The sequence below is a fragment of the Ictalurus punctatus genome, chromosome 11, assembly GCF_001660625.3.
Source record: "Ictalurus punctatus breed USDA103 chromosome 11, Coco_2.0, whole genome shotgun sequence".
NCBI lineage: Eukaryota > Metazoa > Chordata > Actinopteri > Siluriformes > Ictaluridae > Ictalurus > Ictalurus punctatus.
In genome coordinates this window covers 28211199-28231198 of record NC_030426.2, presented here as the reverse complement: position 1 = coordinate 28231198, position 20000 = coordinate 28211199, and the positions used below count along the sequence as shown (strand labels likewise).

The following is a 20000-nucleotide window of genomic DNA, read 5'->3' as shown; positions in this document are numbered from 1 at the left end:
TATGTACACGGGGCGGTGTTGGGGCAGAGTGGCATGCCCATGGGGCGTTACGGAGCTCTGGTGGTGTTCCAGGGTGGGCCTGAAGGGCAGGAGGAGGTGCTGGGTAAAAAACTGGGCCAGCACATCGTGGGGGAGGCGCCTCTGAGCCTGGGGGATGTAGGGGACTTATCGTGTGGAGAATCAGAGACACGCCTTTTACTTCAGAGCTTCCTGTTAGAACCCCAGTACACAGTGGGACAGTACCTCGCTCTGCAGAACGCACGGGTTCTCGACTTCATACGCTTTAAATGTGGAGAGGAGACGCAGTAACACCACGCCACAACGTATAGCAGATAGGATACAGGATTTTAATGACTTTTTTCATCCTCAATAAACACCAAAATTTGATGATAATAATAATAATAATAATAATAATAGAGGGTGTGAAATTTACCAACATGAATTGTGTTTTATACCAAATTACTACAAGAGAGTCTAAACACACACACACTGTTCATGGTCATGAAATATGTCCTGTATTTTGTGTCAGTGTTGTAAATCTGTGCATTGAAAATAAAACACTTGTGTCATACCTTCTCTCAGTGCAGGTTCATTATAGTGTATAATAAGTCTATAAAAGGTGTCTTATTATATTTTAGACATTTTCAAAAGGAGCCTTACAGAAAGTCGTTCAAACCCTCAATTAACATATATTTTATATATATAAAATTATTATTATTTTAAAAAAAGTGAGCACTAAATGGCTCTAATGGCTGTTTTTTTGGATGGGGTGGAGGATAGCTGTCTTGGTCAGTTCCCATGAGTTGGTGTCCCATCCAGGTGTATTCCTGCCTCGCCCCCTGACCAGGATAAACTGCTTATAGAGAGAGAGAGTGAAAGAAAAGAGTAAGTATAAAAGTAAATTAAAATAAGTAAATATAAAAACAGATATCCAGAACGGCTATGAGTTCTTTATTTTTTCTGTACGGTTCTCTAGAGATCACAGTGTAATTTTTCCTCATGGTATTGTGATGCCAAAAGTTGTTCATGTTGTTCTGAGATCATGTAGCAGTTGCATACTAGAATAACACATTCTACAGTTTAGGACCATCTCTCAAACATCATCTGGTAACCATGGAGACGTCCCTGGCAATGAAACTGACCACTCATTCAGGATCAGCGTGAGTGTCCATGACGTGTAGCTGCAGTTCTCGGTGTCGCATCTGAGGTGATGGACATTATCTCGTCATTATCTCGACTTCAGCAGAAAAATAAGTGGTGATATAAAGATAACAGCACAAAACAAGATAAATAACTGGCCTTTCTGGAATTGTGTAAAAATTTATATAAAAATTAATATAAATGTAAATATGCGTTTAAAACTAAATAACAATGTTTATGTAAACGCGAAATGAAAAGAAAAGAATGGAATGGAAACAGAAGTATGTATGTAAACAATGTAAGTACTTTTAAGTGCAAACGAGAGAAGACGCTGTCGCGTGCCTGATCTGATTGGTCGACTCGCGGTGACGTCACAGGTATAAAAGCCCGCCGCCGTGTCGGCTGAGGAGAAGGCGCTCAGGGTTTGGTCTCACTGTGTTCCGGTTGTTTCTCCTCCCGCTGTCCCGCGTCACCTCTCCTCATCTGTCACTATGGTGAGTGACTGAGAAAACACAGTTTTAACACAAATAATAACACAGATTAGAATTAAAAAAAAAAAAAAAAAAAATTATATTTGTGTGTGTGCTGAGCGGCGCGCGCTGTGGAGGCCTTCAAGCCTGAGGAAACTCCGATAGCTAACAATGCTAACATTACCTCAGGAGCTGAAGCGCGCGCGGCTGTTTTATTTAATCGAACAGATGATCGTTTTATTAAACATCTCGCTGTCTAAGGTCTCTAATAATGTGTTTTTATTCTATTATATTCTGTACCGTGAACATGTCCAGTCTGAATTCTCGGAGGATCAGATTCTTGGTGAGTTAATAATTAATGTTGTTTTCTCTCCAGTAATGTCTCCTATTATTTATCTGCATTTATATTTAATCAGTATTTAATCTGAATTCTGTGTATTTCTGTTTTCCACACTGTTCCAGGCTGTATGTTCATGTCTGACGGGGTGTGTGTGTGTGTGTGTGTGTGTGTGTGTGTGTGGGTGGGTGGGTGGGTGAGTGAGGACCCGGCCGGTGAGTGGAATTAGATAATGAGTGATTTTATGGTTTAATAGTTTTATTAATAACTATTGGAAGTGTTTGGCATGGTGATGAGATATCACTAATCCCCGCATGATGGGTTCATGATTATTCAAATCCTAAAACTTCAATAATTTTAGTAAAATAGAGTAAATGGCAGTATGATGATGTTTGAGACCAACATCTGTAGAAAGGTGTGGTGTTTTGTACCTGTACAGGTGTACTCAGTGGTCTATAGCGTGCAGGTAAATGAAGGTAATGGGAAGGTAACTTCTGACCTTTACATATTCTAACGTCAGAGTTATTACCTAGTAAGCCACCATTTTTCTCCATATAAAAATGGCAGACGCCTGAATGTGGAAGGATAGACTGTAAGTGATGTGTACTCTCTGACAGAAGAAGAAGCCTTTATTTGTCACATTACAGCATTACATTACAGCATTGTTAGGAAGTGTGAGCACTGGGTTAGTTGTGATACAGCGCCCCCTGGAGCAGAGAGGGTTGAGGGCCGTGCTCAAGGGCCCATAAGTGGCAGCTTGGTGGTGCTAGGCCTTAAACCCCAGACCTTCTGATCAGTAACCATGAACCTTAACCCCTGAGCCACCACTGCCTGTTACCGAAGCCTCCTGTAAGCCCCGTCCCCTTCTCCAATCTCATATTACTAATGGTTGTAATTGACAGATTCTTAGGAAACTTTGACCAAAAAAGGTTAAGTAAGGACACAACACTGTGCCAAATCTAGCACCACAAATACTTTTAATGATAAAGTGATTTAAGTGAAAATACCAGGTGTGTAAATGTCAGTTTCTCTGGGAAACATGAGATTTTGTAAAGTGCATGTTTTGTAAGGTTTACTGAGTCGTGCACTGGTTCTGTGGCGCTGTGCTTTATTCCTGTGCAGGTTCTGCTGTTTGTTTAAGTTCAGACTCTGTCATCCGTGTATTGCTGATGATCCTGAGCCCTTTTTAGGCTGCGTTCCTCTCTGTTCTTCACCTCCGTGTCATTTCCTGTCCAACTGAGTTCTGCGTCTTGTTTTTTTTTTTTTTCTTCTCCTGCACTCCCCCTTTTTACCATATAAGGTCAGGAGTGTTGAGGCCTGTGCACTCCCCCTTTGCCATATAAGGTCAGGAGTGTTCAGTCTGAGTCGGCCTGCATTCCTCACAACTAAACAGCGACACCACCTCCAGGCACGCACACTCTCTCCTGCCCTTACTAAGTGTTTTTTTATACACACACACTCGGAGCTCAACACTGTAATAATAAACAGGATTTCCCCAGAGCAGTGAAATCAGAATGTGTAGAAGTGCTTTAACCCGTGGTTTCCTGGCTCTGAGTTGTTTATCAGAGTTAATGATGTAAGGAATAAACACACTGGGGCTTCTGTTAGAGGAAAATAAGCAACACCAGCGTTGGGGGATGTGTCCTGACACAGAGCTGATCATTTTCCTCCAACACCACCTCTCCCAAGTGTTTATTTCTCTTACACAGCTGTGTGCCAACAACTACATTTGTTATTTATTAAACCATGACTCTGTACTTTTTATCCATTTATAGTTGCATAATAATCCTGTTACAGCTCAGTGTGAGACATCTTTATTCTCACGTTGATGTGATGGGCTGTGGCCATGTGACCGGTTTAGTTCAACATCTGGTGTGGGTGTGTGTGTTAGTTAGAGAAGTGAGACAGTGAAACTGAACTAAAGCATGTTTCTCTTTACTCCTGCTTTAACACCAGTGTTCTCTGCTTCTGCACGGTTATATTGAGTAAATCTATATTGTGTGTGTGTGTGTGTGTGTGTGTTTTCAGAGTTTAAGGAGGCCTTCCTGCTGTTTGACCGGACAGGAGATGGGAAGATCAGCTACAGTCAGTGTGGAGACGTGATGCGAGCTCTGGGTCAGAACCCTGTCAATGCCGAAGTTCTCAAAGTGTTGGGAAACCCCAAAGCTGAAGGTCAGAACCTTCAGGCTCTATCTATACATCACAAACACACGGGCATGTCTTTAGCACTAACACTAAATAGGTTACATGACCACAACACATCATCTTCTAATCATTTGCATATCACACTTGATTGGTCCAAACCTGTAATACTGTGACATTAAACTGAGCTGGTGTAGCTCCGCCCCTAAATGGGTTTCATACGGAAGAACTGAGACTCTGGTTTAAATGGGAACATGTCAGTTCAGTAAGAAGAAAGGGTAAAACATGAGGAGTGAGGTGATGTTCACTGTGTGTGTGTGTGTGTGTTGATGTGTTGGCTGGGGGTGATGGTGGTGATGATAATGATGATGATCATCATCTTCATCCCAATATTAGATCAGTAGTATTTTTTTCTGTCTTTATCAGAGATGAACATGAAGATGCTGGATTTTGAGCAGTTCCTGCCCATGCTCCAGGCCATCGCTAAGAACAAGGACCAGGGCTCGTTTGAGGACTTTGTGGAGGGTCTGAGGGTGTTTGATAAAGAGGGAAATGGGACGGTGATGGGTGCAGAGCTCCGCCATGTCCTCACCACTCTGGGTAACACACACTGAGCTGACCTGTAGCTCCACCCCCTCAGTGGGATTTATACAGAAGTACTGTAGTCTGTTTTTAAAGGGAAAACTCTCAAATACAAAAATGTAGTTTGTAAATGGTGTTAAAGTTTTGATGTGTGTATCTGGCACCCCAACCTGTGCGTGTGTGTGCGCGCAGGTGAGAAGATGACGGAAGAGGAAGTAGAGACGCTGTTGGCGGGACATGAGGATGCAAATGGCTGCATTAATTATGAAGGTAAAACAAACCCGTACCCATTTGTCCCTCTTTCTGTGTGTGTGTGTGTGTGTGTGTGTGTGTGCGTGTGTGTGAGTGAGAGAGAGAGGTGTCGTGTCTACATGTGTTATTAATGTATGTTTTTGCCCCCTCCCCCACCTCGACAGCCTTTGTGCGCCACATCATGGCCGGCTGAGTGTTGGTACGGACAGTCACCTTGTCTCTGTCTCTGGGTTCACTGCCGTTCTCTTTGTCCTGTCTTATTCTATAGCATGTAGCATATCTGCTTGTGGCTATTGTAGTGCTAACTGGCTCACTAGTAGGACTGGCTGATGCCCTGCCCCTTTTCCTCTTCCTGTTCAGTGTGTGTGGCGTGGTGTGTGTGTGTGTGTGTGTGTGTGTGTGTGTGTGTGTGTGTGTGTGGTGGGGAATCAGTTAGTCATATTTATATCCTCAGTTACACTCTGTTCTAGTTCTGCATCCCAGTATTCCCAGATTGTGTTTGGGTATTCCAGGACTGTATTCTGGGACTCTCTTCCTGTTGTGTATCCTGGGATGTTGTTACCTTGTCCTCAGCTCAGTGTAACTGTGTGTGTGTGTGTGTGTGTGTGTGTGTGTGTGTGTGTGCCCGCCCGTGTACATGTCCTACAGCACTATAGTGTAATTATTATATAAATAATCCGAGTCTGAAATTTTGGAGCTTTCCAAACCCCGGGAAAGCAGCAGCAGGTGATGCTTTACCCATGCTGCTTGATGAACCCTGACATTAGGTGCTTGATGTCATATCCTGTTTCCTGTGTGAGAAATGGAATTGTTAAAAATGAGGAAGATGTTTACTGAAGCTAGGTGTATTTAATAAGCTGGTGCAGTGAGGAGGTGCTGATGGAGCTGAAGATTAACAGCTAAGCAGATAAGTGCAGACCATAAGCAGGCAGTGGTGTGGTGGTGCTTCACCCAGTGCCAGCAGGAGCCAAACACACCTGTGTTATGTGGCCGGAGTTCTCCACAGGGGTGTGGCGAAGGCGATGTCCAAGCTGAACAAGTCAGCAATAAATGTGTGTGTGTGTGTGTGTGTGTGGGTGGGTTTGTGGGTGGGTGGGGTCGGGGGGGACCTTGTTCTAACCCCAGCACATTCCAGCTTACTGTAGTCCTGCTTTCAGTTTCTCTCGTCGTCCTGCTTCCACTGCCTCTGATTGGGTGTTTCCGTGGAAATGGTGTTTGACTGACAGCCAGAGCATTGTGTAAATGTTGAGTACAGGACGTGTTGGATTTGGGATTTGTCTGACTCACTCTCTCTCTCCCCCCCCCCCCCCCCCACCCCCCCCCACAGAACTGGTCAGGATGGTGATGAGCGGTTGAAGATTTCAGACGCAGTTTATTTTATTTCCTGTATGTCATTTTTTTCCTATTATGTACACCCCCCCCACATCTCTCCGTCTGTCCATAGTTGTTGTTGTTGTTGTTTTTGTTTTTTATTACTATTATTATTATTATTATTATTATCATCCTTTTTTTTTTTTTTTTTTTTTTTTTTTTTTTTTTTTTTTTAATTAAGTGCCTTCAATCTGTTTATTTCGTCACCGTTCCTGATGCAGGTGTGTGAGGATGCACACTGTTGGTGTTTAAAGGTTTAAATTCTGTGACTATATAAAACCGAGAGGTAGATCTGCATCTCGTGTTCAGATCAGACCGGTGTGTGAGAGAAAACGCTTTCAAACACTGCAGCAATACAGTAAAAAGTAGTTCTGGTTTTGTGGTATCCCTACGCCATCGAAGAGCACCAATACTGAACGTAGTTCTGTCTCTGACACGTCGCTTTATTTATACACGACACCTTTAGCTGAAGACTTCATCACCATGTGAAGATCAAAACGTTCATCTGCCGCTTCCACTCTGAGTGGGAGGAAAAGGTCACAGTAGTGCGTTAACACCTGCGTTAACACCTGTGAGCCTCCTGCAGTGTTGAGGTGTGTAGAGTGGAACGAGTCCCACGTGTGTAAACCTGCATGTGTTAATTCACTGTGTTCTTATTCACACTTCCATCAGTATTTACTTTATTACCTTCACCACTGTGTGTCAGAATATTCCACTGTAAATTAATAAATACTGAACTTTCAGAGGAATTATGGACATTCGTTTATTTTGTGTGTGTGTGTGTGTGTGTGTGTGTGACTTTAACCCTCTGAGCTGTGGGCAGAGGTGGAAAGTACTGAACTACATGTGCTCTCGTTCCAGTACTTTTGAGTCCTCTTAAAATGTTGAACTTGGCTAAACTTATAACTTGGTAAAAGTAGTAAACCATCCTTCCATCTTCTACCGCTTACTCCTTCTTCAGGGTTGTGGAAAAGTATTTATTATTATTATTATTATTATTATTATTAATAATAATAATAATAATAATAATAATAATAATAATAATGTATTTAACCCCAGAAGAGTATACGCCAATTAAATAATGAAAGTCTTGAGAATAAATCCAGAGGAAATTCTACACTTCAGGTGAGAAATTTTATATAGCAGTAATGTGTGAGACAGATGAACTCTCCTCAGTGTTAAACGCAGGGGTAACCTGTACAGGTGAGCCATCCCCTGTCCAGCCAGGTGTGTTGTTGATGTACAGTATGGAAGCTCTGTATTAAACCACATCAGTCACCTTAATACTGCTTTTTCAGGGTTCTGCTCATTGAGTGTGGATTTAAATTCATTCATTTTTATGAGATTTGTAAAGTCCACGCTTTTAAGAAGTGGAGTAGTAGATCCGAGGTAGTCAAGTGTTTAATTTACACTGATTATTAGGAATAAATAGAGATTTAAAGTGCTCTTATTGTGTTATTTTGCCCCCTAGTGGTGTTACTACACCTCACTCTAATCCTGTTTCTCTAAAAAACATTCAACAGTTTATGGGGCAAATATTTTACTAAAATACTTTTTCATTCTTTCTTTCCTTTTATTTTCTTTATTTTTTTTCTTTTTATTCTCTGATTCCTGAGTTTTGTTTTTCTTTCTTTCTCAGTAGTTCCATCTCTGAAAGGAGTGACTTGACACATTCTCAGCTTCATGGATACACAAACTACACACACATTATATATATTCTTATTCTTTAAATACTAAACTTTTTCTCAAATCCTACTAATAATGAAAGCAGCAAGTTCGGGGCCAAGCACCAAGACTCGGTAAGTCACACAGACGCATCACAGGAAAACAGAGCTATAACTTTATCCAAAGGGATTCAAGAATGATTTGTAGTTTCACACATTTGATAGCGTGTTACACAAGAACGGTTTTGAATATCAATATTCCTTTGATAACTTTGGTTCAGACGGGACTCAGGGTGATGTGAGCCAAATTTGGTGAAGATTGGATAAAATTTGGGGAAGGAGCAATAATGACATTTTTAGTGTGTTGTTTTTACCAGCCATAGACACCCTAACCAGAAGAAGAAGAAAAGGTAGAATAACAGTAGAGTGCCTACACACCTTCAGTGCTTGGCCCCGTAATAATAATAATAATAATAATAATAACACAACACTGAACTCATTGATGACAATTTATTGTTCAAGATGTATGAATGTATTTGTGAAATTAAAGTGTAAATCTTTCTAAACCGGTCTGTTGATCAACAGCTGAGCAGATCACCAAAGAACCGACGTCCAACACACAACTGTTCAACACAAACATCCCAAATAGAAAAACACCAAACACACACACACATATACTGCTTCATAAATCACTAGTGTCTCACAACGGAAATGATAAAACGTGTGTGTGTTGCATGCATGTAAACTGCATTACTATTGTAATGTGTGAGTCTGAGACGCACGACATAAACACAAATAAAATTAAAGTAATTCTCACACACACACACGTTCGGTGTCAGAGTGTAACACGACACTTTCACACGGAAAAATCAGCGACACAAACGTTATAATTGTAAAATAATGCAGCAAAACTGTTCATGATAAAATATAAAAATACAAAAATATGAAGATACACAATCACTCGAGCGCAGGTGTAACTTCACCGTCCCTCATTTTACTGCTCAGGTACTCACATTCCTTCATTTAACTTCATACTTCATGTACACACACACACACACACACACACAGACAGAGTGTTTAATGTTTTTTCTTTCTATTTTTGTATTAATCAGATATTTTAACACTGGAAGAGAACTCAAACTACAAATTCACACAATCTACAAATCTGATTGGAGCAGGAGACTTTCTGTGTGGGCGTGACTAAGTGATACAGGTGGGTGTGTCTTTAAGTCCAAATATATTTATATATATTTTAGAAATGCACCGATGTATTGGCTGATAATCGGTATTTGCCAATAAAAGCTACTGTTCACGCTATCGGCCGATAGTTTAAAAACATCAGATGTTTAGGGTGGATTAAATCCTATCAATCAAAAGAGGGCGGGAAAACACAAGGATTTTGCGCTATGCGGTTTGTAAAATTTTACACCAGAAGTGAGCAGCAGTGAAGCGGCGTTGAGTCTAATCAACCCCCCCGGCTCTGGTCACGCTGAATTTAAGGGCCAGTACACCATTCAAAGATTTAAATGAAGCTGAGTTGACAAAAAAGTATATATTGCACAGAAAAATATACATGTTGAGTAGTATATTTATATGCAGTTAATGTTAATGAGTTAATATCATCATTAAAAAGGTTTATATTAGGCCTATTTATCACCAGTTTGATGTTCAGTGATGAAGTAGAAATGCTTGTGTGTGTGGAGAGTGAATGTGAGACTAACAGGAGGATTTTTACAATTCAGTCAATGTTAATATGAATTAATAACATTCAATAAGTTAATAATCTTACTTTAATCTTCAGAATTGAGTTCATGTATTAATGTTAATTAATGTGTTTTCTGTTTATGAGACCAGTTACTGTGAAACGTGTTGAAATGGAGAGAATAAAGTTTTCCTTCAGAATTGTGGGATTAATTATTATTAATTTAAAAGAAGGCATAAAAGGCAGAACTATCGGTATCGGTTATCGGTATGGGCCGATATCACTCTGAATAATCGCTTATCGGTTATCGGCTGAGAGATTTAGTATCGGTGCATCTCTAATATATTTGCATTTATTCATTTAGCAGATGCTTTTATCCAAAGCGACTTACAAATGAGGAAATGTATATATTTATATATCTTATGTTAGCTATCTGGCGTTGTGATGTTAACTCAGCTCCTGTTAGGTGTATTTTGAAATATCTTGTCACCAGAAACCAAAACCACCAACGACGTCCTTCTAACTGCCCGTGTTTTAACACTTCCATAAATGGACTCAAAGACACGCCCACATTTCCATCTGTGGACATCTACAAACATCAGCATAAAGGGGTGGAGTCTAGGCAGTGAACCAGCAGAGAGGTGGACCTTCTGGTTGCTTTCTGTATTTACACATGCCTCTACCACGCCTTTAGTGTCACTATAGCAACCATGCTTCTGTTGTCACTATAGCAACGGATGTGGCTCTGCGGTGGGAATGAATAAATGAGATGCAGTCAGTGGTGTAATCTGGGAACTGGCGTTTAGGAAATGAATCAGATTTGTGTGCTGTGTGAACGAACACACACACACACACACACACACACACTAAACACCTGCCTATAAACACTTACAGATATGGAGGGTGTGTGAAACCAGGATGAAAGACAAAGTGAAAAGGAGGTTTAGAGGAAGTAAAGAGGAAGTGATGAAATAAAGAGGACGTGATGAAGGGAAGTGAAGAAGTAAAGAGGAAGTAAAGAGGAAGTGATGAAGAGGAAGTGGAACAGTTTTACAGTACATGATGTTTATTTACAGTGGATGAAGAGAAGTTTCAGGCTTTAACACTGTTCTGTCCCTCAGTTATTAATCATGCTAACAGATATTCCTACATAAAAATATTCAAAACAAAGCATATAAAAAAAATTCAAATGAATCCCAACAGATGGAGCGTCTAAAAACCTAAAGCTCTCACCTGGTCCACAAACACCTTCACAAAGATTCGGTCCTAATTAAGCGCCTTCATTCAATCAGTACAAAACCCCAGGAGACTTTTAGTAAAATAATGTTTATAAGTGCTTCAGGTTCAAATCGGACTTCATCCTTCTGGTCTCGGAAAAGTTTTTAAAAGTGCAGCTTATTTTTATTTATTCTGTGAGAAGCTGAAGTAGCTACAGTGAGGTGGTGAAACATCTCCAGGGTTCTGCAGGTAAAACACTGGACCATAAATCACACACAAACCCACACTTAACACTGTTTTCATCATATAGAGTATAGAGTATATAGTTAATGTGTTGAAGTCGGATTTGTGGTCTGAACAGTTTAAAGTGAAATGTTTAAAAGATTAAAAGTCTCCCAAAAACAGATCTTCATCATCCTTCTCATTCAACCCCTCAAACCTTGTGTGTGTGTGTGTGTGTGTGTGTGTGTGTGTGTGTGTTCACTGTGCAGGGGTGACTGGGCCGGAGGGATTAAGGGAATCTCCTGTTAGTGCAGTGCCGGAGTCTGAGAGGAACATGGAGAGAGCGAGAGATGAGAAAAACATCAAACATCAGATTATCATCTCCAATCCAGTGTTCCTGTGTGTACTGACTGCTTTACTGATTAGTGTGTGTGTGTGTGTGTGTGTGCTCTCTTACCGTGCACGGCTCCAGGCTGTATGTTGTTGGGGGAGGAGCCATGAGATGTAGAAGTGGGCGGAGCTTCACTGGGGGTGTTGGCGGCAGCCGGGGTGAGGCTGGGTGCAGGAGGCGGGGCGTTGACGTTAGGAGCCGATTGGTGGGGGATGGGCGGGGTGTTGCCGGGCTGGTTGCCGGGTTGGTTGCTATGGTGCTGGTGTTGTATCTGCTGGAAGTGCTGCTGGCGCGCTCTCATCTCCGCATACTTCAACTGCTCCATGTGGAACGCCTGACGATCAGCCAGGAGCTGCTGCCTCTGATACTCCAACTACACACACACACACACACACACATACACACACATCACACACACACACACACATTACACACACACACATACACACACACACACACACAAACATACGGTGCACTTCTGGGTTTTTTTTAAACATGGGTTCTTCCAGAGGTGCAATTCCACCACAGGAGGATTTTCAGGAACTCAAGAACTTCGTGAACATTTCCACCACAGAAACCAGGTATAATTCAAAGAACCTTTTTAGTTCTTGTTTCAAAGTCTGTATTTCTCCAGGAACTATTGGGGGTGAGGGGAGCTTGGTTTAAAAAGTCTCCTCAGCATTTTGGACAGGAATCAGATCAGGGCAGTTCAGGAACCTTTAAAACTTTTGGAGAACTAAAGTGTGTGAACCCCACATTACCCATAATCCCTTACCGCCTCTCTCTCTCGGTCCATGATGGTCTCCAGCTCCTCAAAGTGCCTCAGTTTGATCTCCAGCTTCTTCATCTGAGTCTCCACCAGCAGAGCCACTAGAGACTTGATCTTCCTCTCCTCCACCGCAGCCAGGTGCTACACACACACACACACACACACACACCATCAGTTATTCACCATCAAAATCATTCTTGGTTCTTTCTCAACAGCATTAAACTCACACAGACACACACACACACACACACGCACACACACACGCACACACACACCTTGGCTTTAACAGCAGCAGCAGCGAGCGCAGAGGCAGCTGCAGTGGCCAGATTCCCCTCACCAACATCTCTCTCCACCTTCGCTTTCCTCTCTCCATCACTCTCTCCTTCCCTTTGTCCATCCTCTGATCCCTCTTTTCCTTCTTTCTCCTTCTCTACATCACCTGAGAGAGAGAGACAGCGAGAACAGAGAGAGAGAAGGGGGGGGGGGAGGGGGAAAACAGAGAGAGAGAGAGAGAGAGAGAGAGAGAGAGACAGAGAGAGAAGAGGGGGAAAACAGAGAGAGAGAGGGGGGGGGACAGAGAGAGAGAACAGAGAGAGAGAGAACAGAGAGAGAGAGGGGGACAGAGAGAGAGAGCGAGAACAGAGAGCGAGAACAGGGGGGGAATGGAGAGACAGAAGAGGGGGAAAACAGAGAGAGAGAGAGAGGGGGACGGAGAGAGAGGGGGGGACAGAGAGAGAGAACAGAGAGAGATAACAGAGAGAGAGATAAGGGGACAGAGAGAGAGAGAGAACAGAGAGAGAGAGAGAACAGAGAGAGAGAGAGGGGGACAGAGAGAGAGAGAAAAGAGAGGGGGGGACAGAGAGAGAGAGAACAGAGAGAGTGAGGAGAGAGAGAGAGAACAGAGAAAGAGAACAGAGAGCGAGAGAAAGAGGGGGACAGAGAGAGAGAGAGAGAGAGAGAGAGATGAAGGTCTGGGCTTTGACTGGGTGATTGGAACACATTCAGGTTCTCAGTGCTGACCCACTCCAGTGTTGCTTTATCAGTGTGATCGGGGTTGTTGTCCTGTTGGAAGGTGAAGCTCCGCCCCCCAGCCCCTGGAAGAGTTTTCTTTTTTCCCCTCTTCTATCTATTTCTATCCATCCCCCCTCGACCCTGACCAGTTTCCAATGAAACGCATCTCCACAACATGATGCTACCACCACCATGCTCCACAGTGGGGATGGCTTTCTCAGGGTGATCACCAGAAGTTCAGTTTTGGTCTGATCAGAGCAGAGAAACTTCTTCCACAGGTTCTTCCAGCGGTGTGGAGTGTAAGTGTCCAGGTCGTTCCATCATTCTACTCATGATGGAACTTCTGATGGAAAGTGAACTTTATTATTATTAAAAACTGAATTATTTTATCTGTAAATAATTTTGTAAACGATATTGTTTCCCTTCACTTTAATGAATGTGATGTTTTGTGTAGAATCACAATATAAACCACAATTAAAGTCTAGTTCAGTTCCAATTGGGAACACACACACACCAAAACACGTGACTGACTGTGTGAGACACAAACACAAACACACACACATACTTCACAAAATCAGCTTTGCTTCTCTATCTACTCTATACATCTATAATCTATACAGTGGTGACTCCTCCCTCGATGATGTCACTGTGTCCAGCCAATGGGAACAAAACGTACCTGTGTCCGAGTCTGTCTTCTCTGCTTCTCGTTCTGTCTCTCCTTCTTTACCTCCTTCTTCTTCTTTCTTCCCGTTCTCACCCTGCTTCTCCTCCTCCTCACTCACTCCATCTTTACTCTCCTACACACACACCCACACACACACACACAGTTAGAACAGTGTACAGCCCACATAGTGATGTAACAAACACTTCCTTAAACACTTCATTACCTTGCTGTTGTCTCTCTTGTCCTCTGTGTTCTGAGCGTCACTGCTCTTGCTTTCGTCACTGCTCTCCTCTGCCACACACACACACACACACACACACACACACGTCTGATGTGCTGACTACTGACTGTAGTGGCCCGTTATCTCTGTGTGTGTGTGTGTGTGTGTGTTACCAGGCTTATCACTGTCCTCCAGGCCGGTTCCGGCGATGCCGCTGCCCTCCAAGCCGTACAGTGGATCTGGTCTGCCGCTCACCCGGGCCGCTTCCTCCACACGCCGCACGTGAGCCTCCACCAAAGCCGCTGGTACCTCCTCCTTCATACGGGAGAACTCCTCTGTCACACACACACACACACGACAGAGTAGACATGCCAGTTGAGCTTTCTATGAACAAAGACAATGTATACACCAGGTGCCAATACTTTTACACGCAAAACCTTTACAATACACTTCATTTTAGCGTTTTTCACAAAAGCAGTTCTGGATAATAAGAGATTTTGCATTAATGTATAATTTTAGGACATTGTACAGTAAATAAGAGTAAACTGTAACACACACACACACACAGTGTACCGCTACAAGGTGTCAATACCTTTACACATAAAACCTTTACAAACCTCCACAACCAACCTATCTAATGCACTTTGACCTTTGACCTCTCACCTAGAGCAGACTTGGCTGCAGCCGAGGCCACGCGCGGGTCGACCACGGAAGCCAGGAAGGCCACGGTGCTCATGACCGGGTTCCCGGCCTGACTGAAGGGGACGGGCTGATACACCAGCGGACCCAGAGCCGTCGCTCCCTCCTCCAAGTACGGGTCCTCGATGGGCAACCGCAGGAAGTGCAGGATACACTCGTCCTGCGTCCGGCTGCCCACGTGCTCCGACACCTTGTTCCAGTCATCCTTATACATCTCCAAACCCTGAGCAGAGAGAACACACACACACACAGCTCAGATCAGCACACACAAACACACACACACACACACACACACAGGTCAGATCAGCACACACAAACACACACACACACACACAAACGCACACAGGTCAGATCAGTACACACAAACACACACAAACACACACACACACAGGTCAGATTAGTACACAAACACACACACACACACACACACAGATCAGATTAAAACACACACAACAGAAATGAGTTTAGTACCTCCAACAGTAACAAAGTTTCCTGTTCAGTCCACTCCCGTGTTGCACTGGCAGCGTTTTTACCCTGTCACACACACACACACACACACACACACACAGGAAACAAAACAGCATTAGTGTTGTAGTGTCATGTATTTTAAAACTTTTCATTTTGACGGGGATCAGGTACCCAACACCATTTCCTCACAGTTTCATCAGCACTTCCCGGCCACTAGCCCATTCTACCCATCACACCTACCACATACCATACACTTCCTCCCATCACACCTACCACATACCATACACTTCCTCCCATTACACCTACCACATACCATACACTTCCTTCCATCACTTCTACCACATACCATACACTTCCTCCCATCACACCTACCACATACCATACACTTCCTTCCATCACTTCTACCACATACCATACACTTCCTCCCATTACACCTACCACATACCATACACTTCCTCCCATCACACCTACCACATACCATACACTTCCTCCCATCACACCTACCACATACCATACACTTCCTCCCATCACACCTACCACATACCATACACTTCCTCCCATTACACCTACCACATACCATACACTTCCTCCCATCACACCTACCACATACCATACACTTCCTCCCATTACACCTACCACATACCATACACTTCCTCCCATCACACCTACCACATACCATACACTTCCTCCCATTACACCTACCACATACCATACACTTCCTCCCATTACACCTACCACATACCATACACTTCCTCCCATCACACCTATCTCTTACCGTACACTTCCTCCCAGACACGTCAAACCACCGACTCCCCAGCAAACAGGGGACCTGCCCTGGACGTTGCGAACATCCACTGAGGTCTGCATTTGGTCGTCCGTTCCGAGGATGTCAGACGATAGCAAATCATAACACTACTGAATGTGTTCATTTCAGCAAAGGTCCCCTAAGCATCCCGAATGGCTGCTAGACGTCCTGTGATCGTCCCCTGAACATCCGTAGGACATCAAGGGGACCCTACACATGGACGTTCGGGGGACGTTTGTAGAGGCCATTTACGTGACGTCCTGTGGACCTTTTATTGTCAGCTGGGTCTCTTTGAACTGCTGCTCATGTAGCATCACACACACAAACTGAGTAAACCACCATCTGCCCTTTTCCAAATTTTACCCCAACTCACAGACCACTGGCCATTGATTTACAGAAGAGATCCTTTACATCACGATTTCTGTGTGTTTATTGTCCTGTGTGTTGTCCTGCACTCGTCTCACATTGTTGTGTATTTGCACTGTTGTGTACAGTTCCGTGTTGCACCATGGTCCTGAAGAGACGACATTATCCCAGTGTATACACGCTATATATAGATGAATGACAATAAAAACCCACTTGAGTTGAAAGTGAGGTTGTTAATCATACTGTCACACAGCCGCTCAGTGTCAGCGTGATCATCACCTTAGACGGGCCGCTCTTCTTGCTGTACATGTCCGTCCTCAGCCCAAAGTTCTGCAGATCCGTCGTTTTTTCCTTCACTTTGTCCGGGAACGACAGTATCGGCTGTGAGGACGGCGTCTATCGATGAGAGACAGAGCACAATTACTGCATTACACCTCAGTAATAACACCTGACATTTGTAACACGTTTATAACAACAATATATTATTAACTGTGGAGGCTGCTGTAATTTGTAATAGACATGAAATGCACTGTCACTGCTGAGCTTTACATACTGTACCAGTGTGACTGGGATGCGATTCTAGCGCAGCACGACCGTGGTGTGTATGTGTGTGTGTTTTTGTATATATGTGTGTGTGTGTGTGTGTGTGTGTATGTGTGTGTGTGTATGTGTGTGTGTGTGTGTGTATGTATATGTGTGCGTGTGTGCGTGTGTGTGTGTATGTGTGCGCGTGTATGTATGTATGTGTGTGTATGTGCGTGTGTATGTGCGTGCGTATGTGTGTGCGTATGTGTATTTATTTATGTATGTGTGTGTGCGTGCGTGTGTGTGTGTGTGTGTACCTGAGAGGCTTTCGGCTGCAGGGGTACGAGACTGGATGGCGTGTCTGCCAGGACGTGGAAGTGAGATGTGGGTGGTGGCCCCATGGGGGTGGGACGGCTCTCAGAATCCACCTGATAATTAATCAAACCCCACTGTTCCAGAAATGCATGGACCCTGTACACACACACACACACACACACACACACAGACACACACACACACACACAACCCTGATAAAACATACAGCTGGAATGAAACACAATTAACAGAAACTGATTCAGTACATGACCTTACACTCGTTTCCGACTGAACAATCAGATAAAAGAACTGGAACTAACCCTAACTCTAGTTTATTCTCTGGGAAAAGACATGAACTGTGTTGTAGATTGTGCTGGTGCTGTGACTGTGTTGTAGTTTGTGCTGTGATTGTTGTAGTTTTTGCTGTTACTGTGTTGTAGTTTGTGCTGTGGCTGTGTTGTAGTTTGTGCTGTGACTGTGTTGTAGTTTGGGGTGGTGCTGTGACTGTGTTGTAGTTTGTGTCGGTGCTGTGACTGTGTTGTAATTTGTGCTTTGACTGTGTTGTAGTTTGTGTCGGTGCTGTGACTGTGTTGTAGTTTGTGCTGTGATTGTTGTAGTTTTTGCTGTTACTGTGTTGTAGTTTGTGCTGTGACTCTGTTGTAGATTGTGGTGGTGCTGTGACTGTTGTAGTTTTTGCTGTGATTGTTGTAGTTTTTGCTGTTACTGTGTTGTAGTTTGTGCTGTGACTGTGTTGTAGTTTGTGTCGGTGCTGTGACTGTGTTGTAGTTTGTGCTGTGACTGTGTTGTAGTTTGTGCTGGTGCTGTGACTGTGTTGTAGTTTGTGCTGTGGCTGTGTTGTAGTTTGTGTCGGTGCTGTGACTGTGTTGTAGTTTGTGCTGTGACTGTTGTAGTTTTTGCTGTTACTGTGTTGTAGTTTGTGCTGTGACTCTGTTGTAGATTGTGGTGGTGCTGTGACTGTGTTGTAGTTTGTGTTGATGTTGTGACTGTGTTGTAGTTTGGGGTGGTGCTGTGATTGTGTTGTAGTTTGTGCTGTTACTGTGTTGTAGTTTGTGCTGTGACTGTGTTGTAGATTGTGGAGGTGCTGTGACTGTGTTGTAGCTTGTGTTGGTGCTGTAACTGTGTTGTAGTTTTTGGTGGTTCTGAGACTGTGTTGTAGTTTGTGGTGGTTCTGAGACTGTGTTGTAGTTTGTGCTGTGATTTTCTCCTCCTGACCTCATGATGGCACAAACATCTCCTGCCAGGTTTCTACGGCAAGCTGTAGAGGTCAAATACTCCTGTGGGTTCAGCCGATATGTATCTATCATAAAGTTCCTGTAGGCAAGATAACTGTAACACAGAGAGAGAGAAAGGGAGAGAGAGTTATACTATGTGTAGCTAGTATTTATAACGCACTATGGAGGGTCTATGTCACCATTAGGTTACACCCTTAAATGGCAGTTACACCCTTAAATACATACACCCTATGTAGTGAAGATAGGTAGAACACCCTAGCACAAGCTGAGGACAAAACCAAGAACAAAATGCACTTTATAGCAGTGAGACGTTTTGTGTGTCGAGTTTCACATGTTCTAATAGTGTATAAGATATTAATAGTGAAACAATTAGGATGATATCAGTTTAAAAGTTTGCAGTCCATTCTCTTTGAGATAAATTATTAGAGAATATTCATCCTTTTACTATAATGTGTGTGTGTGTGTGTGTGTGTGTGTGTGTGTGTGTGTGTGTGTGTGAAGAATGGAGAAGTGTAGCTTGGTGTACTCACATCTCAGGGGTCTTAGATTTGTTCTTTCCATTGAAGAACTCGGGCAGAGCTCTACGCTCAATAGCATGAACACTGAGAGAGAGAGAGAGAGAGAGAGAGAGAGAGAGAGAGAGAGAGAGAAAGGGAGCGGGGGAGAGGGGGGTGGGAGATTAATATTACAGTAAAACTGCAGACCTAATTTAGAAATAGTATTAAAGGAGAAGACAGGTTATTGGTTGGTTATCATGGCCATGCCCCCAACACGACTATACAGTGACAGCAGGTGACGTTAATACTAGAGAAAAACACCTCTGCAGCTGACCTCCACATGACCTCCACATGACCAGCAGAATAATCATCCATCATTCCCCTTGAACGTACATATTTATACTTAACTAAGTATTTACACCGATTATAACAATTACTGAACTAAATACGTGAACATAATTTATAATGTAATTATATTGTTAAATAGTTAATGTAATAATATACACATATTGTATAAGTATATTCTACAGGGTGTTAAACTAATCATTTAGAATTTTTTCACCCAACACCAATCTTGAGGAAGCACAGCGCCATATTTTAACTTGAGCTAAAAGCAGAAACTCCGTGTTTGTCACGAAATAGTATATTCACTGTGCACATCTGGCCGTGTAACCATCTACTGTCCAAACTGAAGTGTGTAAACATTTCATAGTTTCAGGTTTATGCTGTATGATACGCCCAGTGAAAGAGTTTTGCACTGGAGGTGCAGGTTTCTTATGGGATGATGATGAGAGTAACGCAAACACCTGATAAACACCTGATAAACACCTGATAAACTCCTGATAAACACCTGATAAACTCCTGATAAACCCCTGATAAACTCCTGATAAACACCTGATAAACTCCTGATAAACTCC

General features: G+C 43.1%; 3 protein-coding genes across 4 annotated transcripts in view; 2 read left to right on the top strand and 1 right to left on the bottom strand.

Annotated features, from left to right (window-relative positions):
• tsfm (Ts translation elongation factor, mitochondrial) overlaps nucleotides 1–571 on the top strand; it is a 15601-nt gene extending 15030 nt beyond the window's left edge. Inside the window, exon 6 of the mRNA XM_053683745.1 lies at nucleotides 1–571. This exon is cut by the window's left edge and continues 74 nt beyond it. Within this exon, the coding sequence (XP_053539720.1) occupies nucleotides 1–309 (309 nt within the window). The 3' untranslated portion in view covers nucleotides 310–571.
• A 932-nt stretch (nucleotides 572–1503) lies between these two features.
• Nucleotides 1504–7037, top strand: myl6 (myosin, light chain 6, alkali, smooth muscle and non-muscle). 2 transcript variants are annotated; one of them, XM_053683764.1, is made up of 7 exons: nucleotides 1504–1634; nucleotides 1926–1953; nucleotides 3976–4119; nucleotides 4516–4689; nucleotides 4864–4941; nucleotides 5088–5122; nucleotides 6251–7037. In XM_053683764.1, exons 1-6 carry the CDS (start codon nucleotides 1632–1634, stop codon nucleotides 5114–5116), a joined length of 456 nt encoding a protein of 151 aa, XP_053539739.1. In that variant the 5' UTR covers nucleotides 1504–1631; the 3' UTR covers nucleotides 5117–5122; nucleotides 6251–7037. The 2 variants fall into 2 exon arrangements, with proteins under 2 accessions (XP_053539739.1, XP_053539738.1); XM_053683763.1 differs by lacking the exon at nucleotides 5088–5122.
• A 1417-nt stretch (nucleotides 7038–8454) lies between these two features.
• The window catches only part of smarcc2 (SWI/SNF related, matrix associated, actin dependent regulator of chromatin, subfamily c, member 2), a 22297-nt gene continuing 10751 nt past the window's right edge, over nucleotides 8455–20000 (bottom strand). The window contains exons 14-26 of the mRNA XM_017479458.3: nucleotides 19117–19188; nucleotides 18567–18680; nucleotides 17336–17489; nucleotides 16773–16889; nucleotides 15326–15388; nucleotides 14819–15077; nucleotides 14329–14490; nucleotides 14159–14226; nucleotides 13948–14068; nucleotides 12536–12699; nucleotides 12267–12401; nucleotides 11558–11864; nucleotides 8455–11423 (exon numbers count right to left, since the gene is read on the bottom strand). Of these exons, the coding sequence (XP_017334947.1) occupies nucleotides 11359–11423; nucleotides 11558–11864; nucleotides 12267–12401; nucleotides 12536–12699; nucleotides 13948–14068; nucleotides 14159–14226; nucleotides 14329–14490; nucleotides 14819–15077; nucleotides 15326–15388; nucleotides 16773–16889; nucleotides 17336–17489; nucleotides 18567–18680; nucleotides 19117–19188 (1801 nt within the window). The 3' untranslated portion in view covers nucleotides 8455–11358. The remainder of the gene's footprint in view (nucleotides 11424–11557; nucleotides 11865–12266; nucleotides 12402–12535; nucleotides 12700–13947; nucleotides 14069–14158; nucleotides 14227–14328; nucleotides 14491–14818; nucleotides 15078–15325; nucleotides 15389–16772; nucleotides 16890–17335; nucleotides 17490–18566; nucleotides 18681–19116; nucleotides 19189–20000) is intronic.